Raw genomic sequence first — 25,811 nt, forward strand, 5'->3', positions numbered from 1 at the left:
AGTAGTTCGCACCTTCCCGTTCGCTCCAGTTCTCCTGCAGCAATGAACACGCAATGATATCGGCTCTAGCTGCCGGTAGTCCGTCTATCTCGATCGCCAACTACATCCTATTTCGACTTTCCTCCAAGTTTTTGCCCACGTGATCTCATTGCGCACCAACATTCAACCTTGTATGCATGCTTGAATTTATAAAGGAGTTCGGAGTGAGAACGTAACTACAGTACCGAGGTATCTTAGTCTGTGCTGTAGCAAAATCTACCACCCAGATGTTCCATTCTCAGCTTCAGTCAGTCCTGCACAACGATAGACGCACGTGCGCACTTGGATTGCTCTTGTTCAGAGTATTCAAAACCTGCATACTTGTTATCGTGTTTGTCGTCATCACCGATAGTACCACCCAGACTCATACCGATTGCCATAGCAATCAAGTTCGCCTGCCTCTGCATTCACCGGCTTCCGCATAATCGTGATATTCCCGGCCCAGTAACCCTCAACATCGGGATCGACTTCTCCTCTTTGTACCAAGTCACTGTACATAGCCTTCCTTTCTCTTCTGAACTTGCCAATCTCCCCCACTACATCTAGCAAAGGTCTCGTGTCGGGTGTGTCTTCCTTTGGCGCTGTTCTTGACATGGTTTGGCTGGGAGCAAGCTCAAGGCCGCTCATAGCTGCCAAGGGCAGGGAGCGACTGGTCTCGTAGCCCGGCTGCCCACATTCCTCGTCGTCGAAGAAAGAAAAGTCGTGCGTCGCTGCTTCCCAAAATGCTTCTGAATCTGCGTCTTGAGTACTCGACTTTGTGGGATATGCTCGCCAACTGCTAGATATCTTCTTCGGTGCTGCTTGTGGGGGCGCCATCTCCAGTACGATACGTTGGAGTGCAAAGAGGTTTCGTGCATACTCTTCTTCGGCGATTGCACGATTGCGCCCGGGTGGTAGTACATAAGTATGTCTAGCTCGTTGCCGCGCAATCATCTCTTCTTCAGACGCATCCTTGATAAACTGAATGATTCGGTCGATCAGAGATCTGTCCGTAGTGGTTACAGGCACTTCGGTCAAGACAATAGTGTGAAGTTTCCGCAGCATTCCAGGATGCAAGCAATTCTCTTGAGACAGTCGGAAATCCAACCTAGCTATTCGGTCCTCGACGTAGTAGAAGGAATGCGCCCGTGACCTTGCCCTAGAATCTTCTGTTCGTACATCTAGCGTGTTGCTGTCAGATGTAGCAGATAGAGGCGAAAGGCATGCCATTGGATTAGATGCAGCAGTGGCTGGCCCTATTCGATGATTTTTATCGTTTCTATCCACGTCACTTCCTGGAGTGAGAGGTAATGTCACATGGATTGGCTCTGGAGCGTACGCAGGACCTCGGTTGATGCTGCGTAGTTGATCAGGAGCGTTGATTGCAAGACTCGCTCCGGTGCTTATTCCATGCCTGGACATGGTTCCCAATCCCGATGTAGCGAGATCGGATGTTTTGGGAGTTGGAATTGATCCAGGGAGCTCAGCAGCATAGGATGAGTCTCCGGAGACTTCATAGATAGTTGTGAACTGAGAGTCAAGCTCAGGTGTTGATGGCTCAACTGCTTCTAGCTCGTGTGCATCAGAAGGTTTGTAGGTACCCAAATCCCCGCAAAGTTCTCCTCGTGATAATGCACTCGTCATGACGGGGGGCGCATCATCCGTGACGATTTGGTAATTGATTCTGAAGTACTTCAATCTGTGCGACGCATACTTTGAAAGAATGGGAATCAGCTTTGCTACACCGGGCAGCGCTACCTCATCATCTGCAGCTTCCATAGTAGCGCGGGCAGGACTTTTGATAGTGGCAGACAATATACCCGCATCGAGCACCTGCAAGCGGCCTGATCGCAAGAGTCCCGATATGCCTTCTATGGTAATGTTGTTGTTCGAGAGGTAGAGATGTGATATACCATCTCTCGTTTCTTCGATTGAAAGACTGCCTACGAAGCCTTCAGTGAGTTTCTTGCGAAGATGGCTTACGATGTTTTCTGTCTCAAAACAATCCCCTTCATCGCCTGTTTGTTCGAGTTCAACCGGTGGCAAAGGGCCATGAAAGTTGTGTGCTGCAATGACCGTCTCTTTGACACAATACTGGAGTAGGAGCCGTGCGCTAGCATCAGTCAAATCGTTGTCACTGATGTCAAGGCTTCTGACGCGGTTTCCAATCCCAGATACAATAATCGAAAACTCTTCATCCCTCAACCCCAACCCTCTGAGGTTGAGAACGCGCAAATTGCGGAGGTATGTGAGCGTCCGAAGAAAATTCTTGTCTTTTGTAGCTGGTGTCTTTGACAAATCCAGAGAGACAAGATCTGGGAAATGTGGCAATGCTTCCGTAAGGCCTGTTGAGGTAGCGTTTGTACAGCCCGAGGCATCGAGCAAGCGCAAGCTGAACACTGGGAAGATGTTCGGCCGGGTAGACTTCCATCGTAAGCTTGGGTATCGCAGGCTTATAAGAGACGCATGGTCGAAGAATGGAAGGCCATCGACAATCAAGCACTGTAGACGTGGTAGGTATTCGAGGCAGTCACGCAGCCATTCCGCATGTGGCCCATCGTACAGCTCCGCATGCGCTGGGGGGAAATGTAAAGTATGTGTAAGTTCTCGTACAAAGGTACGCACATGCGGCAAAGCACGCTTGAACCTTGTGAGTGCCACTATATATGTGTTAGCAGGTCTGGGGTTAGATTTACCGATTTTCCATACCGTAGACGGTATCATTCTGCACCCCAAAGTGCGAGGCAGGACTTCCCCAAAGATGCCGTGTGAAAATATCGTGCCATTTTCGACACACCAGCGCTGCAGAGCAGAGATCTTTAGAGGTTAGGTAAGGTGCGACGAGTATCCAAGGGTCGCGTTGGATAACGCTTTCGTACGAGGGGAGTAAATCATCCATTGTTCATTTGGCAGGAGCGATTAGTGGGAAACCCGCTCAATGTTATGTGACATAGCCGACCTTGCTACTATGCAGGGTATTGATTGCGACCAGGGAATATGCAGACATTCCCAAGTCTGGACTTCTTATAGTAGGCTGTGTTGTGTGGCAGTGTCGCGGTAAGTCAGTCAGCTCTAACTCAGGCCCCCGATGATGCAACAAACGGTTGGCGGGTTGCGCTAACCACATCGAGCGGCACATGTTGTTCGGCGGCCTTTTGAAATTCCAATCTGCTGTGTGATTGATACAACGTTCCTTGATAACTCCAAATGCTGATGCTATGCTAAGGGTATCTTATTCTACACCAAGGCTATCCTTTCTTAATTGACAACATCCATTATTTCACTCGCAAACTTGCTCCTCGCTCTTATCCGGGGTCCGTATAGAACCAGTATCCACGGTACCACTGTCAGCAACGCACCAATTCCACCTAGAAGACTACTTGCAGGAGCAAACCCAAGACGCGTATACATTTGAGTTGTTATAAGCGGGAAAACACCACCTAAGCTGAAGTCAGTTTGCGTATATATTCGAGAGTGGCAGATGGCTTACCAAGCATGTTTCGGCAAAAGGACTGCGCTGCCAACGCAGAGCTTGCGTAGCGATGGTACGTATCCGCCAGATAATTGAATGTCGCTAGGTAGATGGAAAAGATACCAACGGTAGCAATGCCGATGGCAATAGCTGGCACGATCCAAGGTATTGCTGGGAAGCTCGTCCAGCCAAACATGAAGAGACCAATTGGCATGCAGGCGCTCTCTATACAAGCGAAATAGAGGCGACCTTCTGGCGTGTCCACCAGTTTACCGTTTCGCTTCGCAATCCTCTCTTGATAAATCGAAAGTACAGTAGAGAGAATGCTAGCTATGCTCATAGATGCAAAGACAGCATTAGCTTGTTGCAACGAGAAGCCGTGATTGCTCTGAAAAACCAGCGGAATGGCGGCCAGTGTAAGGTAGAGCACTGCCCAAGAAAACGCCACCCAAAGAGAAAACCAAAACACCACTGGTTCGGTGAACAGGAGATGAAACGGGCGATATAGAGAAACGCCAATCATCGTACCAAGAGAAGCACGCTCTTCATCAGACCGTACTTTCCAGCGCAGCCGTTGTGATAATTTGGAAATGCGTTTCTCATCGCTGGAAACTTCGAAACCGTAGTAACCTGCCGCCTCGCGGGCCTCGTACCATTTGTTTAGACGCCTCGCTTTACGAGATAGAAGAACAGAGCCACGCGTCTCTTTGAACACAACACAGATCAGTGCAACCATCATTCCACATGAGATCGCTTGTACGTAAAATATCCACCTCCATGTCGTGTTCTGTGCAATGAAGCCACAAACCAAAGGTCCAAGGGATGTACCGAACAAGGCGCCGCCGGAGAATAAAGCCATTGGGGTGTTCCGGTCTTGAGCGTGATATATGTCAGATACCACGCCGCCAACCATAGTCGAGAAGGTAGATCCGCCGATACCTAGGAATAATCGTGCGGCGAGCATTCCGCCGTATGATTGTGTAAGACCAGAGCAGAGCTGGCAGACAACGAAAAGAACACCTGAAGCGAGGAAGACAGGTCGGCGGCCGTTGATTTCGGAGAAGGGTGCCAGTACCATGGGCGCAAAGGCAAAACCTGTCGTGAAGATGGTGATACCGACCAACGCGGCAACACTACTTACGCCCCATTCTTGTGTCATCTGATATACGCCTGGACTGTATGCCCCAGCGGAGAATGCGGCGAGGGCAGTAATGACGCATGATATCCACACGGTAAACTTCTTTCTCTTTTCAGACCAGTCAAAGGGGCTGGTGTATTCGACGAGATTCGGGGGCTCGGGAGGTGGCTCTTGGCCGGGTTGCGTCGGATGAATGGTACTTGGATGTGGAAGCTCGGTGTCGAATGTGAGATAATGCCAAACAATTACTGCCTCTCGCAAGTCCTCCTGTAAGTCAAGATGACCAATATCTTCTTCTATCCTACTGTATTCTTCTTTTTCTATTTCGTTGTCAATTTCTCCGGTGGGGGCGTAGCTTCTTGGTCTTTCAGTGGAAGTGGAGCACATTTCCGAGCGTGCTCTTATTCCCGCCTTGCTGCAATCGAATACCCCGAGCTCAGAACCGCCAGGGAGGTTGGTCTCCGGGTTGTGAGACATGGGGAGCCAAGTTTTTCTTTCAGATCGAGAGGCCAAATATCCGTATGAGAAAAAATGCGTTGCATGTGTTTAGAAAGATGGAGACTGGAGATGCAGCTCTAGCGACGATAGCAAAAGATCCAGTCTTGATAGTTTGGCAAGTCGACCATCGCCCGCTAGCTCGCAAGTAGCCGACGCGCGTCTCCATCAGCAAATGGCGGTAGGCTACACCCACTCTTGATCCATTGGGCTGGGCGGACGTTGTTTGTATTGGTCGGGAATAGGACATGGCGCCCATTACTCAGTCCCATTGTGCATAAGGCGTACCGAAGCCGGTAACGTCTTCCGTTGTGATAACCTGCTGGAAATTTGTTTTCCCCGTCCTCTCCGCCATTCTCCAGACCAGAATACGAGGCGGGCGACAGTACACATGTAGAGGGCATGTGGTGGTTGGAAAACACGGTCAACACCTGGCTAAAGCCAAGGCTGAGGCTTTCTAATCGATACGTAATACGTCAAGCGGCCTTGGTTCCAAACTATGTTGCAAACACTGGTATAGACCACGTGAGCCAGCCGATCAGATGCGTCATGCGAGAGCGTGGTGGCTCGTGGTCAAACATAGCTCGCACTCGGACACATGTATGGCTCCCCGAAAGAGGCGGGAACTCCCGAGACTTGTGCCACGCCGAGCACCTTCATCATCGCACATCCTATTACCGATTTTGGAAGTACTGTCCTATATTGTCTGTTGCGGTCAGCGACAGGTGGTGGCTTGAAGGGCTAACATCAAAAGGTGTGTCCTTGGATCCGCGACGAAGATGGTACGCTAAGCTGATTCTAACTTATGTTACGTTGTCTGTTGTGGCAATTATTGATAGAAGGAGTCATGAAGCCACGGATTCGGATATAACATGACGCATTGGTGCCGCACTTAAATAGTCCAGCTATTCAAGACTACAAGACGTATAACGAGAGAATGATGTTGTTGCAAATATTCGTGATTAACGCGCAAAGCAAAGAGCACGAGTAGCTGACAAGGCAAAAGATGACGCCATCCAAAGTGAAAATTGGTTTTCATTCCAGCTCACTCCAGCTGATGAGAAATCATCGAGCTTGGAGCTGACACCAACACGTCGTGCCTCTGTCAACGCTGACGCCGTCCAACCCGTCACCGCCGGAGATGCGGCGTCTCTGATTCGCCTGTTCCCCTAAGGGCCGAATCAATGAACGGCAGAAAAGCGTGATGGAGCAATTGCGCAATGTACGCTAAGCTATTATTGTCGTGTTCGATGGTCGTGAAGGTCCTCAAGAAGACAAAAAGCGCCCCTCAACCCCGCAACATCTTCTCTTCTCACTCAATACGAATAAACACTCCTACCTAGACGCTTGAGATATATTCCAAATACCTAGCGCACGCGCAACCCTCACAACAGACTACATAACAAGGTATGCAGGCTGCATGCGATTGCCCCGCCACCCCTCATGTTCGCGCTTCTGGCTGAACTGACCACGCATAGACCTCACAATGGCCGACCGACCAGAGCCTCTTCGCCTGGGCAGCACTGCCCCTAACTTCAAGGCCGAGACTACCCAAGGTCCCATTGACTTCCACGAGTTCATTGGCGACAACTGGGTCATTCTCTTCTCTCACCCAGAGGTATGCGCGCGCTCCCTACCCACCAACAGGTACGATAATTGCTAACAGCCCTCCAGGACTACACCCCCGTATGCACAACCGAACTAGGAGCCTTCGCAAAGCTCGAGCCTGAGTTTACTCGCCGCGGCGCCAAGCTCATCGGCCTCTCCGCAAACACCGTCGACTCGCACGATGGCTGGATCAAAGACATCAACGAGATCTCTGGCAGCAATCTCAAGTTCCCCATCATCGGCGACAAGGAGCGCAAGGTTGCGCTGGCATACGACATGTGAGTTACCAAAGTCTTGGCAAATCGCGCCATTTGCGACTCATCTGACCGAATTCTGTTAGGATCGACCACCAAGACGCTACCAATGTTGACAGCAAGGGCATTGCTTTCACCATTCGCTCTGTCTTCATCATTGACCCTAAGAAGACTATTCGTCTCATTCTCAGCTATCCTGCTAGCACTGGCCGTAACACTGCTGAGGTTCTTCGTGTGCTTGACAGCCTGCAGACTGGTGACAAGCACCGCATTACCACCCCAATCAACTGGTACGTCTACCCGTTTGCCTTGTCTAAGAAGCAAATGCTAACCTCTTGTAGGGTCCCTGGTGATGATGTCATTGTTCACCCCGCTGTCAACAACGACCAGGCCAAGGAGCTCTTCCCTGACTTCCGCATCGTCAAGCCTTACCTGAGGTTCACACCCCTGCCCAAGGAGAAGACCACTGCTGCGTAAATTGGTCGGATTTAAGGTGTTGAGAGGAACATGGACATGGACGCGAACATCCAATGGATATGACCGCCCAAGTAGAAGTGTCAATATCAGTGAAGGTACATAATTATCCAAAAAAAAAATATACCAGATTGAAGCAATCAAAGCATGTCCTGCATGCATACTTTTACGCCGTATCCTAACCTACAGTTTCAACATGTGACCAACTGAGCATGAGATAGATCATAGACAACCGTGCCTACTTACCTACTTCTTAGCGTCAGACTTCAAGCAACATATTGTCAAAAAGCGCCATCTCTTCGTCACGCCTCAAGCACCCCAGCACCAAAACCCCCTTTACCCATAAGCTATATCAGTGTAACAGCCCCCTCCCCCCCCATCCCAAACAACAAAGCTTGGAAACCCAAACTCCCCCCGACCACCATCACCACCATCCTTCACGTCTACATGCTTGCGAAACGGATTCGTCGACTTGGACGCAATAGACACCACCGAAGGCGACTCAATCGGCGTCTCTTCACCCCTATCCAGCGAAGGAACATCGTCATCATCTCTATTCAAGACTCCACCACCTCTCAGTCTGCGCTTCCCAGAAGTCTCAGAGCTTGGCACAAGGAACCTCTTCACATCACGGATACCGTAGTGGTTTTCCGATGGCGTGGTAGAGGCATCGTCGCTTTCGGTGTCGAGGCTGGTTTCTCCGCACGTAGTGGGGTTGTAGATTGATGTTGATGTTGATGTGGTTGTTGAAGTTGATGCTAGGGATGAGGCGTATGTGTGACAATATGTAGAGGTAGGTGTTGTCGCTGTCGTCGTGGGTTTAGTGTCGTAATGTGATTGCAAAGGACGGTGTAAGCGCCTGTAATTATTCTCCCGCAAAAGAAAAGAACGTTCTACTAGGGCTTCGATATCGTCCTATATACAATGTGTTAGCGATGAAATGCAGAAGGCTTGATATGATGGCGTGGTAGCGCCACGTACGTAAGATAATCGGCCATCCAAGATGTAGAAGCCCGTTTCATTCAGCTTGAATAGAAAACCCAGTTCGATCAGCGCGTATTTTTCGACCAGGGCGCTGTGGATGGCGATGGATTCGTCCGAGGGCGTTATTGTAGAGGTTGTAAATTGGGGCTTGTAGTCTGCTTGGAAGAAGTACGTGTGTAGGGGTTGGCTGCCGAGGAAGTGGGTTTGGCCTTTGCCTGTTGTGCTTGGTTAGGTATGCAGATGCGCTGGAATGGTAGGGGATACGTACGCGAAGTTCGTGTGTATGTAGGTTTCCACCCGGCTTTTCGCAAACTGAAGAGTAGCTCGCTGCCTAGGCTGAGCATTGGGGATTCCCAGAGTATGGTGCTGTGGACTATCTGCTCCTCATTGGATTCGGCATATGAGTAGGGTATTAGCTGGTCATATGACGAGCTCTCGAGGTCTTGGAAGACGCAGTCAACACCGAATTCTGCGAGGGATCTTTGCAAAGTGGATATTGCAGGCGAATCCCTGTTTGCTTTGGCTGGAAACACGATCAGCTGTTGTGACTTGTTGCTGGTTGTTGAGCTATTCGTAGGCGTTGGTGATCTTCGTGATGATCGCATCGAAGTGACTGAGCTGTGAAAGCTTTCACGACGTCCAGGTCGAGACCGAGCATAGTCACCTTGTCTATCCATATATCTGTCCGATCGGAATTGTGAAGTTTGGAGGTGTCCAAATGAGGGTATTGGCATGAGTGAAGAAGACCCTCGCTTGTCTGCCGTGTATTCTGTAACGTCGATGCTGCGGTTGCCCTCTGAAATACGAGTTCGGCGAACCGTACCCTGGTTGTTTTGATCTGATTCTGATCGCTGCTCTTTGACTACTCGGAGAAGCTCTTCGTAGTGCTCAATTTGCTGCTTGTTAGCATCTTCGATTTTCTTCTTCTCCTCGGCTACTTTGATTGCAGCTTCCTCTCGTGCTCTCTTGTCTGCTTCTGATTGTGCGAACCTCAGTGAAGCTTCTGCTGCTTCTTTAGCGGCTTGAGCTGCAGCTACTTTCTTTTCAACTAATTCCCTTGCTTCTTGAGCTTGCTCTGAAGCTCTGAGGTCCATGATTTTCTTCTCTTCTCTCCACCTGATCTCCATCCTCCGTTGCTCTTCTCTTTGCTCGACAATGAAACTTTCTAGCTGCTCCAATTTCTGTTCATCATGTTTGCGCGCGTGCTGCATTTGTGTAAGCTGTTCCTCGATTATTACATTTTCGCGTCGCGCCTCGGCCTCTGCATTTGATGTCAAAAGTTGCTCAAGTCTTGCAAATTGAGCGTCAGTTGCAACAGCGTTGTTCTCTTTCTCGTTTTCTTGATGATATATCAATTTTTCCAGTTTAGAAAGAATGCAATCCTCTTTCTCGGCGGTGTCAAAGCCTGTAGGGGGTTCTTGCAAAGGCTCAGGAGGTTCCCCAGCTTTCTGTGCTGGCGGTGGTGGCGGTGGTACAGCAATTGGGAGTGGTGCCTGCGGATGCATAAAATCATAATCGTGTGGCGGCGGCCAATACGAGCCGTAGGGAGGAGGAACCGGTGGATGGTAAGGTAGATTTGGTACATGAACAGGAATACGTAAATGAATCGGTTGTTCCCAAGGAGTCACATACTCGTCAACGGACGGTTGTCTGTAGCCAGGCTTGAATGGATTGCGAGAGTCGGAATCGTGCGTGTTTTCCCGCCTTGGCTTTTCGTCGTAAGTAGTGGTGCTTTCCTCGCTATCCATGTAACGAACTCGGGGAGCCTTTTTCCCATCATCGGCTTGTGTTGACCATGCCTTATCCAATTGTTCCATCGTAGTCGTAGAACGCCGACGAGATCTACGCAAGGGAGGATTCAAGGGCGGCCCAGATTCGTGCACTTTGGGCAACGGGCGCCTTCTCTTTCTATCAAGTACCCTGTCGTGTGCTTCTTGCCTAACTTCAGCAGCGTCCTTATCTCCTTCAGCAATCGTTTCCCAATCCTGAAAGGAGGATGTATCGTCAGGTTTCGCCTCTTCAATCATTGACATGACGTCGTCTCTCCATTCGTCGCCACTTTCGCGGGTTGCACTGAGACTGATTTGATCAGGGGACAATGTTGTCCACGCGTAGAGCAGTCTGTCAACCACTTGATTGGGTTCTGTTTGTCTGCTCCATACTATCATTTCTTTGCCGTTGACGTTTGTAGATATGTTCGACCCAGTAGCCATGGAAGAAAGAGAAGCTTCCGAGAGCGGATTAGGATTGTCGGCGTTTTCAACGGATGCCTGATACCGCCGACGTGCTGGTGGATCTGGTGACTCAGGGCTGAATACAAGATGATACAGCCATGTTGCGGTGTCGAAAGAATCTGCTTTCCAAAGATCTAATTCTGCAGCTACATGTGGATGTTTCTCGGTATCATTCTTAATCTCATCGCGCCGTGCATCTTCTACTACTTGTCGGTTCGCCCGGACTGCGCTTTCAACGATTCTGCGAAAACGATTGGCCTTTGGAGTATTGCGAACTTGTACGCTGAAGTTCGCGTCGCTGTATCTGCTGAAGTTCGCGTCGCTGTATCTGCAGGCGTTAATACTTGGCAAGATCGAGAGCCTTTCTGTTACTTACGGTCTGATAACCTCTTCTCGTGCAAGCCGGACAATGTTCAACTCCAGAACAAGAGCAACTTTGATCCCTTCAACCTTCTTTAGAAGGCTTTTGGCTTTGGGTTTCTTGATGCACCACTTCAGCCTCGCTAGCTTATGAGGGGAGTCGATGAGCTTCCTCAATTCTGCATCGACCTCGTTGTAACGCGATATGATACTACGTGTCCTCTCAAAGAGCTCAGGCTTGCACAGATTCTTGTGACCACCAATGATATCTGCAAGCATCTGGAGGCTCTCGGCCAAGGATTGGATCTCTTGTGCTATTTCAGCAATCTCAACAGGGGCGTTTTTCAGTGTTTGGGCTACACTAAAGAGAGCGAGCGAGAGTTGAGCTGCACCAGCGCCAATGGTGAGTGCAGAGGCAATGACGCCCACTGCTTCTGCCATTTGGATATGAAGCCGCGAACGATGGTTCAGTACCTGTGGAGGGACATGATGCTACGTGCGAGGCGGATGGATAGACCTGCACAGCCCCCTCTCTGTGCTGCCATTGGGGCCAAAAGTATATGCACTCTTGTGCCTCTGCAGCAGACTGCAGGTGGTGGCTTGATAATGCATCTCCTGAACCAATTGAGTGAGTTCTCAAGGCTGAGCTGAGTCTAGTCGGATCAATACACGAGACCTGTAAGCAATCGCTTCATATACTTGGGCATTGCTAAGGATCGCATATCGCAGAAATGCGGGAATTTCGACCGATGTTGTCTCAAGAGTATCTGCATTGTTCGACACAGGCCTAGTGAACTTGGTAGCCTAATGTTTCTCACTTATCGGTGTGTCAAAGTGGGACACGTATCTTGATGTAATCCTGCTTACAGGTCCCCATGCTACCCCGCCGCTCCGTCTCTTCTGCAATCCCCGCCCCCAGCACCGCCACCATGAAACCCTTGGGCAGTCCGAGTTCCGGTTGAAGTAGCCACATCAATTTCGAAGTCTTCGTGGCGGTGCAGACTCCCACACGCTGAGACAAGGCGCCCCGCTACAATGTTGTGGGCTACATATGGACCTACTGCGGGGACATTCTCATCTACAACCACGACTTAGAAGACAAGTCGAGATCCTTCATCAGGTAGACATGGCATTTGCGCGGTCGATTCCTCTCTGGATAGCTAGATTACCTAGACAAGACTCGTTGGCCACAGTTGAAGACTTCTTGGTGCATATAAGCACCGGCTACAGCAAATTACATTGTCCTCAAGATGCGAAACAAAAAATCCTCAAACAGCTTTAAAGATAGAGCGCGATTGTTGAAGAACTGGACGAGATGGGTAAAAGTAGGAAACAAAAAAAACATGAATGACCTCTTTGCACACTTGGGTACCATGATAGCTATGGGGTCGTGCTCATTATGGCCAGCTTTGGTACCTATTGCAAAAGAAGTCAAGTACACAGAACTTCTCTCGGCTGACTCTTGCATTGTTGATCCCTACTACCAAATATTCGCGACATCTTTTGCCCCTAAATTTCCGCACTCCTCAGCCCCCTTTTGAATCTATCTATTGCCCTTGCCTTGGTCTCCTTCCAATCAACATGCGGCTTCGGATACCCCAGCTTCTCAAACTCCTCTTTGCTCAACCTAGCATACGGCGCAAACACAGCCTTGCCCTTTACATGCTTTAGTTCGGGGACCCATTTGCGTATATACTCACCGTCGGGGTCGTTCTTCTCAGCCTGCGATACGGGATTGAAGACGGTATACGACGGCTCCCAGCCTTGCGTGTTGTTCGAGAGATCCCAGTCGATGAGCGTCTCGGCGAAATAACGCTCCCCCCGACGGTAGTCGAGGAGTAAGTTACAGTATAGATATGAAGAAACGTTCATACGAAGCCGGTTATGCATATAAGCTTCTGCATTCAACTGGCGCATTCCCGCATCGATGAAAGGTTCGCCAGTTTGTCCTTTATACCATTTCTCCCATCCCTCCTCGTCGTCTTCCCATTGTACGGCGTCAAACTTGAGGTTCTGCGGCAAATTCATGGATGTATGCGGCGTCGTCATAGTAGTCTGGCGATAGAGTTCTCGGAACACAATTTCTCGGACCCAGCCGTAGACGCCGGTTGAGGCTTTTGCTTCAGTGAAATCGGTGCTACCGCGGTTGTAGTCGACGACTTTTTGGAGCGTGGATCGCATGCTTATCATGCCGGCGCTGAAGTAGGCTGACATGCGCGATGTGCTGTTTGCGGCGGGGGTTTGATCGTGTGGCAGCGTAGTGCGAGATTTGCTTCAGGAAGGAGTCCATGCGGGCCGAGGCGGCAGAGTGGCCGGCGGGCCAGAGTTTGCGGATGCGTTTTTTCTCTTCGTCAGAGGCGAATTGCTTGTCACTTGCTGGTTTTGGGGCGGGTGTGTCGAATAGGTCTTTGAGGTCTTTTTTCATGGATGAGGGATTTGCGGCGGGTGGGAGGTTGTTATCAAGCAGTTCGGGCTCAGAGCGTAGTTTTGCGAGCCATGCTTTGTGGTAGGGGGTGAAGATTTTCATGGGCGTCCCGGTACCTGTGAGCATGGTCCCGGGTTTCTACGACTGTCTGGTCGTGGTAGAGTGAGACCTGTATCTTGTCCCCGACCGTCTTGACGAGCTTGAGATCACGCCGCATCTCGTCGATTTCGTATTCGTAATTGCCAAAGACATGCGAGACTTGTTGCTTTTTCACCCATTCCACCGCGGTCTCTACAATCTTCTTTCGATCCTCGCATTGCAGAAATACCAATGGTATGTTTAGGTCCTTGAGCTCTTTCTGCATAATCTTTAGACCCTCGCACATGAAATCAACTCTTGCTGCACTCGTCCCGTGCCATGATTCATCGGCTGGGCAGTCCACGTAGATGCATACTAGAGGTTTCTTTGCGCTCTGAGCCAGCTCAGAAGCATGATGGAGTGCCGTGTTATCCTGGATACGGAGGTCTTTTGGGTGGAACCAGTGCGCAACTTTTGTTACATCTTTAATCTCATCTTGGGCGCCCAGGGCTTCTTGAAGCTGGTCATATGGAAGATTTTCGTCCACCTGCTTTGCGCGCTTGGTCGTGGTATGTCCCAGCTCAGACCGTTCATATGACGTTCTCTTTGACATTTTGGCTTTTGACGATTTTTGGACTGAAGCTTTACTTTGGGAATGTGTCGCGTGCGTGAACGCGCGGTTTGGTACGCACAGGTGAGTTTTACAGAATCCAGTTTGTCTAAAGAGCGTAATACGGGAAGTATGCGATGCAGAAACGCGTTTGACAGGAAACATTGATCGCGTAACGAGATGCCGCGCTTTGTCTTTGTACCTGATAAACTTCAAAGCGACCTATGTTGAAAGTGGTGACGTCGGCGGACCACCCGAGCTAGAGCCGATCAGGGCCACACCATGATTTGCAGCGATCGAAAACCAATCGATGGCATGTGCCTCGTTGTTTCAGATCTAGATCCGTAGGACCCTTGATCCGCTGCAGCTCGCGATCCGTACCTAGCCATGGAGGGTTCCTTTGGTGGTTGCATTGAGTGCAGACCTGTGCCCCAGGGAGGTTCGGTCGGACTTCCGGGCGACGGCGGTACATGCAAAGAGCACGCGACACAGCTTTCTGTCAGTACGATACCCTGTAGATATAACCTGCTAAGTTAATGTTCATGCTTGGCGTGCGCTGGGATGGAAAGAGGTTGACAACATGGATCGCAAGTGTTCTCCTTCATTACGTCATGACGGTGGGTTCACGATGTTGGTATTCTCACGCTTGTGTGAGGAACGCATTCGGGGGTCAAACGTGTCTGTCAGGGCCCTTTTTCTGTGCTGGAGGTGTTCTCTAGGTGTCCCGTGTTGCGCGCCGAGATCATACGGTCATATCGGCACAGTATCCGTCCAAGGCTCGGACGTAAAGCTTTTCATCGTCCCATGTCGTTGTCCCGACGAACGAATAAAAACACAAGGTTCAGGGCACACAGTATGCTGCACAAGTCCCGCTATGCCTCGATACGCCTTCGCCAAGCAAAAACAAGCGCGGGGATGCAGTCTTCAATCCCACGGTGAGCAACTACTCAGCGAATAGGACCACAGCTGTCCACAACGTGATGCCAAGATGCCACAAGCCACGCCAAGCCGTCATACTCCAACCTCCCATCAACTGGAGCAAACGTGCATGTCTATCCCAATAAGGCAGCTCATCAGAATCCTTGGTGAGGACATGGGCTTGTCGCGCGGACCAAGCGAGCGGCCTGGAGACTGGATCCGGGTAGCTGGAGTCGTTCTCTCGAGCAGTAAGAGTGCTGGGATATTGCACGAGGACGGCTAAATCGTACCCTGTGCTGCAAGGGAAGGCATACCGCCAATATTGCATGTGGATCCTGGCAGCCTGCTGCATTCACTATGGTCGCATTGGTTCAGATGCGTCATGCAAGGGCCGGGGATCTCTGTAAGCCCTATAAAAGTTGCGGTACAGCTTCGTAGTTTTTGGTCCATCGCAACTCTTGGGAGCTTCTTTTAATCGTACTTCTCTCAATAGCGTTCGCCATGAAGTGCACTTGCTCGAGTATCGGTGCAGCGGCGCTTTTGGTGGGCTCTGTCTTTGCTCAGACGTTTCGCCGTCTTGGAGCTTGTGAATCACTCGGTTGTCTGTTCCCCCCGTCTCAGGCTGATTTCCTCGCTGGACAGTATTTTGACATCCGTCTCGAGGTTCATCAGCCTATGAATGGTTCAGAATTCATTGGTCTTCCTCTAGATGAGAACTTCACTTTGACTGTGAGCAAGAAGGGGGAGGAGGTTCAAAATGCCACTGAATTCTTCGAGGTTGAAGAACCTAAGCTGGAGAAGTGGAATTTTACGTGGTATGAAGGTATATAAGAACAAGGCTTTTAACCGTGTTCATGGCTGACTGTTCTCAGATCTCTTTGCACGTGATGCGAAAACGCCCTCCTTCGTCAATGTCGCTGCCAAAGCATACCGTCGTGTCGCACTTTATGAGCCTGGAGAGTACACTGCTACTCTGAACTACAATAATGGAAGTAAAACGGAAGCAACGTGGTTTGTTCGACCCTTGGCCGAGGAGCGAAAAGCGAAAAACATCATTCTGTTCATCGGTGACGGCATGACTACGGCCATGATCACTGCGGCAAGATTGATAGCACACAAGCAGATCAACGGAAAATACCAGAGCTTGATGGCCATGGACAAATTTCCCATTCTGGGTCACCAGATGACTCACTCTATCGACAGCTTCATTACCGACTCTGCCAACTCTGCGGTATGGCGCCATCGTTGATACCTTCCTCAACGGCGTCCAAAATTATACCTGGACCAATGCTCCCATCGATGTCATTTTCGGCGGCGGCGGTGAAAATTTCTACAACTCTTCTCTCGATGGCAAAACCTACCAGGACAAAGATTACTACAAAGAATTTGCTGCACAGGACTACCAGATCGTCCATGATCGCATTGCTCTGGCGAACGCCGACCCCAAGGAGAAGACTCTTGGTATTTTCACCACATCAAACATGGCTAAATGGCTTGACCGCAACGTCTACCGTGACAACCTTAACCAGTCGCTCTCACCTACCGGCGACAAGAAACCTGCTCTTGATCAGCCCGGTCTCAGGGAGATGACACTAAAGGCCATTGACATTCTTGAGGCACGTTCCGGCGATGCCGGGTGGCTACTGATGTCTGAGGCAGCCAGTATCGACAAGATGATGCACGTCCTAGACTACGACCGCGCTCTTGGCGAACTCCTTGAACTCGACGACACGGTAAAAGCCACCATCGCCCACCTCAACAGCACAGACAGCCTCAAAGAGACTCTCATCATCGTCACCGCCGACCACGGCCACGGCTTCGATGTCATAGGGTCCGTCGACACCAAGTACCTCAACGCCCAAGGCGATGACCGCAAGAAGCGCGAGGCTATAGGTGTCTACGAGCAGTCTGGAGGATCACAGTACATCAACACTGGTAATCTCACATACACAGACCGAAACTTCCCGTCCAATTGGAGCCCACGTTACACCCTCGCCGAGGGCTTCATGGCAAACCCCGATCACAGAGAGACATGGTCTGTCCACAAAGACGGCCCCCGTACCCCTGCTACTGAGCTTGAGGAAGATAGCGATGATTATTACGTTAACCCCAAAGACGGCAAAGGCGGTATCACACTCAACGGTACACTACCTGTCGAGAACGACCAGGGCGTGCATTCTTTGACTGATGTACCTGTTTACGCAATGGGTCCTTGCCAAGAGCTCTTCCAAGGAACATTCAACAGCATTGACATCTTTTTTAATATGGCGGAGTGCTTTGGTCTTGGCCGGGGGGAGCCGCAAGAGGAAAAATAGAGGGAATGTATAGATGAAGTAACGAAATTGATTGTATCTCCAAGATGTTCGGGTCTGATGTTGATATTGGTGTAAAGTCTAAGGAGATCGATACCCAGGAGGGAAAAACTACGTACATTTCCGACATAGTCTATGCGTCCATACTTTCATGGTGATGTGACACTATTCAGAGCGGAACCCTAGTATCTACCGTATGATCCGTTGATTGCCGCGACTTTTGGAGCGGCCTGACACCGTGGAAGCCTGCCGTTCCCCCTGCCTTTTCTCGGTGGATGTCATGGATGAAGCAGTAGCAGTTATCAGAAGGAGAATATACACTCCTCAATAATTCACAAGTCTAGTGCGCGCGCGAAGAGATTCGTGTCATAGTAGAGTTAACCAAACGGGACAACTCCCAGACCACCGCTCCCAAAAGATACTGAATGATGATAGTAAACGACTTCGATATTATCATCAACCAGAAACTTTGGCCTTTTGGCAGCGACACTGGCGCGGCTTGGTCGAGGGCAGCACTCAAAATCTCCTCATCTTCTCCATATTTGAAAATGGGGAACGTTTTCTATGACATAATCTCACTGCTCGAGCAAACAGGAAAGTCGTCCCAGCACAATGCTGCACCGCTCATTAGCACGCGTGGTTCAAAGATCGACTATCGATAGGCCATCATAGCCCCACCCTAAGCTGCCCGTATCACTCGTGTTGTTTATTTCCCACACGGCACGATCAACGAGCGGCTGGGACCAAGCACGAAGCTCTCCCGCAGCCACAAGTTCACTGCCGTGCTGCTTTACCATGTCCAAACTCGCCAGGGTCGCCTCAAACGATTGGCTTGTGCCGCTCTACATAGTAGACACGGGTGTGCCTGCCCGCGGTTGCCGGCCTCCTCAATTTGCTGGTGGCATGGGCACCCAAAGATTGGAAACTCTCCCAAGAAGCTGCAGGCGTCTGAATTCATCCCAACCTCAGGCATTGCTATATACGAAGCAACAGCTAGCAGAGCTGCAATCAATGGCGATGGAGCGTGTCGCTGGAGTGGGGGGCGAGCTGTTGAACTGCCGCTGCTTCAAGCACAGTAACTACAGTAAGAGCTAGTACATTCTCCGGATGATCTCGGTAATGGCCGCGTGGATGGTGAGTATTGACTGTCTTCTTGAATCAGAAAATGCGGCACGGGGGACCATGATACGATTTTACGGTAACTGGATAGTAAGTATAGCAAGGTCTGTGTTCATCACGCAGTCGGAGAACAAAAGGACGTCGAGAGTCGCAACTGGGGATCGCACGGCGCCATGATAACAGTTAGTTACCGGCTCTTGGCAAGACGGCACAACACCAACCCCGGCGCGGGGTGCCGAACAAATGGCCTGTCTAACATTCAACAATGATTACTTCAACAACGCTTACTGTTCGAATCATTATGAACCCGCGGTTGCACGTCTAAGTAATCAGGAGTCGTCGTTCTACATGAGGACACAACCTTGGAAAGCTCCGTATCTATGCTCCAAAGATGACATGCCGTGCAGTGTGATTGAATTTGACCAGCGCGTTGGAAAGGACGTGATACCCAGAACTAAGTTCGGTAGGGGTCTCATTACTAGTTAACGTCTCGCTTATCAAATGTCCCAACTCTGCTGGATACGACAATACGGGTGTTGGTTTGCGCACCAACAGGTGGCCACTATACGAACATCCGGCTCACCCGGTTGCTTCCTATAAAATTGATTTGCTGTTGGCCATACGGGTATTGAGACTGGAAGCAAGCACGAAGAGTAATTTAAATCTGATGTCACGAGGTATCTAGGTGTAGCAGACATGAGAGCCAGCCCATAGTAACGTGGCGACAATGTGTTAAACTCTGTTTCTCGTTACGAAAGTCTAAGAAGCGTATGCAAAGATACGGATTAGTAGACACAATCGTATGTGGAGTAGCAGTGTCATTGATACCGTTTCCCTGAGCCTGTGCCTCTGCTTCCGGAAATGCTCAGTATCCCTCCCTGCATGTTTAGATAAGACTTGAATTTCACGAATCGTGGAAATCTTCGCATATATAGCTTGTCGAGACGCGGTGAGAGCCTTCACTAGTATTCACGGTGAATCAGGCTTCCCGTGCTCTGATTGGCCAGGCACTGATTAGTCAGCTGCTCCGTGCGCGCACCATAGGTATTCTCCCTTCTCCCGTAGCTCCAATACAACAAGTTCACGCACGTTTCTCCACCTTCATCATAGCTTTTAGTAGGACTGAAAGCCTATCACGACTCTGAATCACGATGGAAGAATGACTAATAACTCATGATAAGCCCGTAATTTTCCCATCATATGTAGATTATGGACCGAGAGACGTTTCTGTAGAGTAAGTAGTCTTTTCAGAGGTAAGTTTTTAGGCTCTGGGGGTGAGCAGTAAGAGCCTCAGGAGCAGATGTCTTTCAGTGTGTTGGTATTTCCTGGAAGGGGAAAGGGGAAAGGGGTCCAGTAGAGTGGAAGAGCTTTGTACGAGTTGACAAGACTGAGAACCTTCTCTACACCCTAAGAGCCTACGCGTTCTTCTCTGTGCTTGCTTGTACTCTCTTGGTCGACACGAGAAATTCTGTTATCGTTACGGAAGGTAAAACACGGGCCGGCGAGAAAGCAGTCAAAACTGTAACGGTTTGGGACTTGCCAAGACCGACTTGGGTGAGAGTTGGGTACGGCTATCGCTACCACACTTTCTCATCACATACACCTATATAGCTGCAGTTCGTCCATAGCTACACAATGCAACGCAGTCCTCTTCTCCTCACACCGCTACAAAAACTCTATTCTTGTAGACCCTAGCTGTATGTAGACACCCGGAACAGCGTATTTGACTGCTTCTCCCGTCTCGATGTTGCCCCACTATTACGGTTACGTGCGCGATCAGCAAGCTCCATTTTAAGACGTAAGTTTTGACGGCGCTGACTGCACGGCCAATTCGGCTCCTTGGTAATGCCACGCTTACCCATGGTCGGCCCATCAGCTTCCGGCTCTAAAGTCCTCCGGTTGACTCCGTTGTCTCGCGTGAGAACGTACAGCCAAGTGCCCTCTATAGAAAGAGGATATATATTCAGGATAAAGGTAGAAGTGAGAACTGCACCTCGACCTTGAAAGTGTAAACGATACACTCTTGTTCTCATAGCATCTGCTCTTCATCTTTTCAGCATGTTGTCTAATTACTGGCTTAGCCTGCTGGCTATACTCTGTTTTACTTCCTTCACTTCAACCTACGCGGAGCTCGCCGAGTGGGCCTTGTATAAAGATGATGGCAGTCACCCGTCACTCCCCTTCGATGAGAAAGCACTCATAGCAGTTCTTGATCCTGCCCATAGTAAGAGGTCTCCACCAGTATCTCTGGCCGAGTCGACTACCGACCCCAACCCCAACTTTGCCACGCTTAATCGCAGATACATCGGTCCCAACCCGAACGGACAATGTCCTAAGCCGCTCTATTCTGACAAAGAAGATGACAGGCGTTGTGACCGTCGCTTCGCGGGGCCGGTGACCGATCAATCCAAACTTTATGCAGCTAAAAGCACTACCTGCGCTTCAACAATCACGCGAAGACTAAATTGTCAACTTTGCTATGGTTTCAGGGTCGACAACCCCAGCGTAAGCTTTCTAGTCTTTCAAAAAGATATCTCTGACTCTTCCCTCAGGAAATCAAGACAACTGACGTTCGATGCGGCGCTACTGAAGTATGTACACAGGAGAGTGACGCTTACAACAAATGGGGAAACTTGGAGCCAGAAAGTATTTGTGTCTCAGGAAACAGTATCATACAAGTCGTGGCTGCAAGAGGAACTGCTGTTCGAGAATTTTGCTCCAAGAAGTTCACCTTCCCGAAGGCAAGAGGTTCAGTCGCCGGATTTCACGCATATGTATACGACCAAGTTACAGGTCTCCGAGTAACAGCTAAATGGATGTACTTGAAGATCAGTGGCGGTTATATAGCATCGGCCCGAAACGCCGCCGACTGGGAGACCAATGCCAATCTTGGGGAGTTTCAATTTGCCGAGATGTGTTTCTATCCATTCAGCACCGCTGAGCCGCTGGAAATGGATTGGACAGTTACAATACGAAATTGATAAACCATCGGCAAGAGAGGGGTTTGGAGATGAGGATAGCAAGGGAAATGAAGATGGAATAACTGCAGCTCATCTACCTGATTGAAGTTTATGTGCGTCAGCATACAGTAGCGCGCCCCGTAGAGGGGGTGCAAGATCTTATGTCAAATATATTCTTGTGGTACATCGATACCTTCTCTTAATATGGGCTTACATTCTTCTTCATGACGGGCCACCCTTTTTTTGTTGCGAATGATACCACCAAAGTCTGCATTTAGACTTGACGCTAGACTAGCGGGGTGTCTCCACACGGCTCGTGGCTGGAGTAACACGTGTGGCTGGATGTGTACTAGCGCGACAAGCTAGTTCCTGACGCGTCGTGACGAAAAGCGACCCTTCAGTCCAGTGCCCCACGCTCTAGTTACAGCACGATTGGCGACCGTCTTTCATTGGTCGTGTCTTTTGTATGTAGCAGTATCTCAGTAGCATTTCACTGTATGTTTGATCTGTTGGATACATCTTTTGAGTCATGAGTGACGGCGCATACTATCCTGCGCGTCACGACCCTGACAACCCCACCAACCAGCAGTCATACTACCCTGATAATGCTACATATCAGCAGCCTTATTACCCTGCCTATCATTATGTCATGCCTCCTAGTATGTAGCCCCTCTTTAATACTACCCACAAATGTTGGCTTTGTGCTTACAATCTCTATCCAGGCGGCTATTTGACCAACGAGCATGCGCATACGAGCCCTTCCTCCACAACGCCCGCCCCCACGTTTCCACAATACTACACACCTTCCAAGCCATTGCAGTATGCTTCATCTGTAGACGTGCTGCCTGCCGGATATCCAGAACAAGCATATACCTACGGCTGGCCGGCTCCAGCTGCATATAGCCAGTACATGCCATCGCCAAATACAATCGATGTGTCGGAGGCGTATGCTAGGAAGAGAAAGCCTGATGACGAATACGCAGCCGCGCAACACAAACGGTCAAGGCCAGAAGCATCGGCAGTATACCCTACCTCACGGCCATTGTCGTCAAATGATGGCGGTCGGGTTAGCGGACTTCCTCCCGGTACACAACACAATCCATTTGAGATTGACGCGAGCCCGGAGAAGGCAGTGGGGAACAGAGCGGGAGAGTTGAAGAAGAATCTAGGGCACTCCAACCTCCCAAATGATCTCAGGGAGGCTGGACTCTATGTTCAGAAGCCTGATCCCTCTGCGAAGAAAAGCAAACTCTATGCAGTACCTGGCGGGAGAATACCGGGTATATACACCGACTACCAGTTGGTCATGCAGCAAACAGACAAGTATCCAGATTCGCGCCACAAGAAATTTGGGAGCGAAGATGAGGCTTGGGAGTTTATGAACGCCAATAGGCAGTACGTTGAGACAGCACTCCAACGCCCGAAAGAGAGTGATCGTTCCTCATACACATCGCCTCCTCCACCCTACACACCTCACGCATATGCTCTTCCGACCCCACCCTCAGAGCGATGTGCGCAACCAGCAAACGATGGTACATCATCACCTACGGAACGACCACTTTCAGCGAATCCACCGGATACCCATGCAGTCCATTACGTACCCGAACTTGAACCCACATTGAGCACCGAGCAGCAACATGTGGTTGATCTGGTTATGAGGGGACGTAACGTATTCTATACCGGATCTGCAGGATGCGGGAAGTCTACCATCTTAAAGGCTGTAGTCAGAAAACTGAAGGAACAAGGAAAGCATGTCCAGATCATAGCACCTACCAACCTCGCAGCTCTCAATGTCAACGGGCAGACAATATGGAGCTTCGCTGGATGGACGCCGAACTCGATCAAAAAGTCTCTGGATAAATTGAAGTCAGCTGCTTGTGGAGAGGAATCGTGGGAAAGGTTCAATATGGTGGACGTGCTCATCATTGATGAGATCAGCATGATTGAAAACCACATGTTGGAACGTTTGAGTCAAGTCATGAGCAGTGCTAGAGGGCCAGATCGTGGACCGTTTGGTGGCGTGCAGGTTGTTTGTACAGGTGACTTCTTTCAGCTGTCGCCTGTAAAGCCATTCGCTCATTGTCTCGGTTGCGGCTGGGATCTGAAGCGTGCATTCAGGAATAGCGAAATAAAGTACACATGCGATAACCGTCAGTGTCGTTACAGCCATTTTTTGGATACTGATAAATGGGCGTTTTGCAGCAAAGCCTGGCAGGTATGATCCTTGCCCCATTTTGCCCCCACCTCAGAATTATATTAACAAGCAAAGGAATGCGACTTCGAGCACATAAATCTCACTGAGATCCACAGACAGAGCGACAAGAAGTTTATTAGTATTCTTCAAAAGATCCGAATAGGTATCCTTGCCCTTTACTGAGATCCGCGGTTATGGTGTGCTAATACATCGTAGACGGCACGATTGTGGAAAACCACAAAAACATCCTCCTTAACCACAAGTCTGAGGCAGAAGGGGGCGTTAAACTCTTTTCAAAGGTCGCAGCTGTCGAGAAAGAAAACAGGGAAAACATTGACAAGCTACTTTCCGAACCTATCGACTACAAGAGCCTCGACACTTTCGATTGGAGGAACCGAGAAGACATATCACTGTCGAAATACCAAAAGGAATCGGATAAAGTGCCTGGCACATTGCAGCAACTGGTAAGCGAGTCGATCGGGTTTACATGCTACATACTAACTTTTCCACAGAATGATCATCGTTACGACGCTAATATAAGGCTCAAGGTCGGGATGCGAGTATTACTCAAGGCAAATGTCGAACCGACGTCTGGCCTTGTTAATGGCGCCCAAGGTACCCTTATTGATCTTGAACCGTTTGACGAACACAAATTACCACGCAAATCAGAAAGCAAAAATGACATAAGCGGCAGTATCAAAGGTTCCCACGCCAAGTATGCCGAGCGTCAGATCAAGGTATACGCCGACCGTAACCAAAGAAAGCCGTGGCCAATCGTGCAGTTCGACAATGGCTTGACTAGAACAATATATGCCGACTGTACTTGCAACGAAGTCGGGGACGACGAGCCAGTCAGTGTGTTATCGAGGACACAGATTCCACTTGTAGCAGGGTGGGCTCTGAGCATCCACCGTGCACAAGGAATGACGTTAGACCGTGTAATTGTAGATCTCAGTGAGGTTTTTGAGTCGAGTCAGGTATATGTTGCTCGTAAGTACTATCGGTGGCGTGAACAGTGTGCGGCGTGTGCTAACATATTGCATAGTCAGTAGAGCTCGCTCGTTGGGAGGTCTGAAGGTCTCAGCACTTCCGAGAAGAAATTTGCCAGGAACGAACCAACAGGTGAAGGAGTTTTTCTTGAAACATCTTGCCAAGAACTCGCCTTATTCTTCTCAGATGCCCTCTGCATCACAGGCATCACAAGCGTCACAAGCGTCACAGGTGTCACAGGCGTCACAGGCGTCACAGGTGGCGTCTTCTCAAACATGAGAAGATCGCAAAATTGGATCCTGATGGAGAGGGCACGGACCATCAGCACCTTCCGAGTGGGGGCAAGGTAGCAGGATTTGGATATTACACGGGACTTGGACGTCTCTTTCTTATGTTCATAGAATGATGTTTTGCATACTCGCAACGTAGTCGGGGGTGGTGAGCCGGTCACTGTGATGTCGACATATTTCATTTGTAGCTGGATTTGCACTATTAAATCTCAGAGAACGGACGCAGGAATTATGGGACAATCTACATATGTGAGAGAAGCATTTTTGGATTTTTGATAGATGATGCATACTTTCCTTGGGCAAATGGACGTGTCAACCCCAAAACTCCTTGTGCTAACCCAACCACATCCACACCCGTTCCATCACTGGCGGGCCTGTTGTTTGTATCCCAGACGACGAGGATGACGGCGAAGAGAGCGATTGAACCTTTCGCTCAATGTCAGCAGGCTCTAACCTGGTGTTCATTCTCACTAGTAGGCTCGTTTGCTGGTCATGGTAATTTCAGTCAGCATAGGTTCATGGTACAGCGTATATTTTTTGATCACTTCCTTATTGTGCCAGGGTTGAGATTAGGACAGCGTAACTAACCCGCTTGTGTGTTTTACACTCTAGGAACTGCTTTTTCTTTTTTCTTTATAGTCTATTGGTCAGCCTTCTCGTTTCATCTTCCTTCATCGGTATTGGGTTGTTCTCCGGGCGTTTTGCATGCTGGTTGGAGTTTGGGGCCGAAGAAGCTTCTCCTTAGCTAGTCAAATAGAAGCATGTCCTGGCTATGTTCGATTCTCTCATCGCTCTTTGTGAAAGTGTAGAGCTTCGCTACAATTCTTAACAACTGTTAGGGGGCTAAGAAAAGCTAAGTAGCCTCGAAACCGACAGCC

General features: G+C 49.7%; 10 protein-coding genes across 10 annotated transcripts; 5 read left to right on the forward strand and 5 right to left on the reverse strand.

The window, feature by feature from the left end:
- Positions 1 to 381: 381 nt before the first annotated feature.
- PtrM4_041110 (leucine rich repeat protein) lies at positions 382 to 2,917 on the reverse strand (the record flags this gene model as incomplete). The annotated part of the gene is made up of 2 exons (XM_066104403.1): positions 382 to 2,678; positions 2,728 to 2,917. 2 exons carry the CDS (start codon positions 2,915 to 2,917, stop codon positions 382 to 384), a joined length of 2,487 nt encoding a protein of 828 aa, XP_065958967.1.
- Positions 2,918 to 3,458: 541 nt separating this feature from the next.
- Positions 3,459 to 5,105, reverse strand: PtrM4_041120 (putative mfs multidrug protein; the record flags this gene model as incomplete). Its single annotated transcript, XM_001937562.1, has 1 exon — positions 3,459 to 5,105. The coding sequence occupies one exon, from the start codon at positions 5,103 to 5,105 to the stop codon at positions 3,459 to 3,461; it is 1,647 nt and encodes a 548-aa protein (XP_001937597.1).
- A 1,504-nt stretch (positions 5,106 to 6,609) lies between these two features.
- On the forward strand, positions 6,610 to 7,462 carry PtrM4_041130 (AhpC, Peroxiredoxin; the record flags this gene model as incomplete). The annotated part of the gene is made up of 4 exons (XM_001937561.2): positions 6,610 to 6,741; positions 6,798 to 7,009; positions 7,072 to 7,275; positions 7,327 to 7,462. The coding sequence occupies 4 exons, from the start codon at positions 6,610 to 6,612 to the stop codon at positions 7,460 to 7,462; spliced, it is 684 nt and encodes a 227-aa protein (XP_001937596.1).
- Positions 7,463 to 8,374: 912 nt separating this feature from the next.
- Positions 8,375 to 11,478, reverse strand: PtrM4_041140 (TolA, Membrane protein involved in colicin uptake; the record flags this gene model as incomplete). Its single annotated transcript, XM_066104404.1, has 4 exons — positions 8,375 to 8,658; positions 8,712 to 9,518; positions 9,606 to 11,005; positions 11,054 to 11,478. The coding sequence occupies 4 exons, from the start codon at positions 11,476 to 11,478 to the stop codon at positions 8,375 to 8,377; spliced, it is 2,916 nt and encodes a 971-aa protein (XP_065958968.1).
- A 1,068-nt stretch (positions 11,479 to 12,546) lies between these two features.
- Positions 12,547 to 13,251, reverse strand: PtrM4_041150 (uncharacterized protein; the record flags this gene model as incomplete). The annotated part of the gene is made up of 1 exon (XM_001937559.2): positions 12,547 to 13,251. The coding sequence occupies one exon, from the start codon at positions 13,249 to 13,251 to the stop codon at positions 12,547 to 12,549; it is 705 nt and encodes a 234-aa protein (XP_001937594.2).
- Positions 13,252 to 13,511: 260 nt separating this feature from the next.
- PtrM4_041160 (uncharacterized protein) lies at positions 13,512 to 14,153 on the reverse strand (the record flags this gene model as incomplete). Its single annotated transcript, XM_066104405.1, has 1 exon — positions 13,512 to 14,153. One exon carries the CDS (start codon positions 14,151 to 14,153, stop codon positions 13,512 to 13,514), a length of 642 nt encoding a protein of 213 aa, XP_065958969.1.
- A 1,416-nt stretch (positions 14,154 to 15,569) lies between these two features.
- PtrM4_041170 (PhoA, Alkaline phosphatase) lies at positions 15,570 to 16,317 on the forward strand (the record flags this gene model as incomplete). Its single annotated transcript, XM_001937558.2, has 2 exons — positions 15,570 to 15,891; positions 15,941 to 16,317. 2 exons carry the CDS (start codon positions 15,570 to 15,572, stop codon positions 16,315 to 16,317), a joined length of 699 nt encoding a protein of 232 aa, XP_001937593.2.
- A 232-nt stretch (positions 16,318 to 16,549) lies between these two features.
- On the forward strand, positions 16,550 to 17,383 carry PtrM4_041180 (PhoA, Alkaline phosphatase; the record flags this gene model as incomplete). The annotated part of the gene is made up of 1 exon (XM_066104406.1): positions 16,550 to 17,383. The coding sequence occupies one exon, from the start codon at positions 16,550 to 16,552 to the stop codon at positions 17,381 to 17,383; it is 834 nt and encodes a 277-aa protein (XP_065958970.1).
- A 3,174-nt stretch (positions 17,384 to 20,557) lies between these two features.
- Positions 20,558 to 21,480, forward strand: PtrM4_041190 (uncharacterized protein; the record flags this gene model as incomplete). The annotated part of the gene is made up of 2 exons (XM_001937557.1): positions 20,558 to 21,004; positions 21,052 to 21,480. The coding sequence occupies 2 exons, from the start codon at positions 20,558 to 20,560 to the stop codon at positions 21,478 to 21,480; spliced, it is 876 nt and encodes a 291-aa protein (XP_001937592.1).
- Positions 21,481 to 21,988: 508 nt separating this feature from the next.
- On the forward strand, positions 21,989 to 24,728 carry PtrM4_041200 (ATP-dependent DNA helicase PIF1; the record flags this gene model as incomplete). Its single annotated transcript, XM_066104407.1, has 6 exons — positions 21,989 to 22,118; positions 22,182 to 23,674; positions 23,729 to 23,816; positions 23,870 to 24,117; positions 24,166 to 24,630; positions 24,699 to 24,728. 6 exons carry the CDS (start codon positions 21,989 to 21,991, stop codon positions 24,726 to 24,728), a joined length of 2,454 nt encoding a protein of 817 aa, XP_065958971.1.
- Positions 24,729 to 25,811: the final 1,083 nt, after the last annotated feature.

This window comes from Pyrenophora tritici-repentis, chromosome 10 (genome assembly GCF_003171515.1).
Source record: "Pyrenophora tritici-repentis strain M4 chromosome 10, whole genome shotgun sequence".
NCBI lineage: Eukaryota > Fungi > Ascomycota > Dothideomycetes > Pleosporales > Pleosporaceae > Pyrenophora > Pyrenophora tritici-repentis.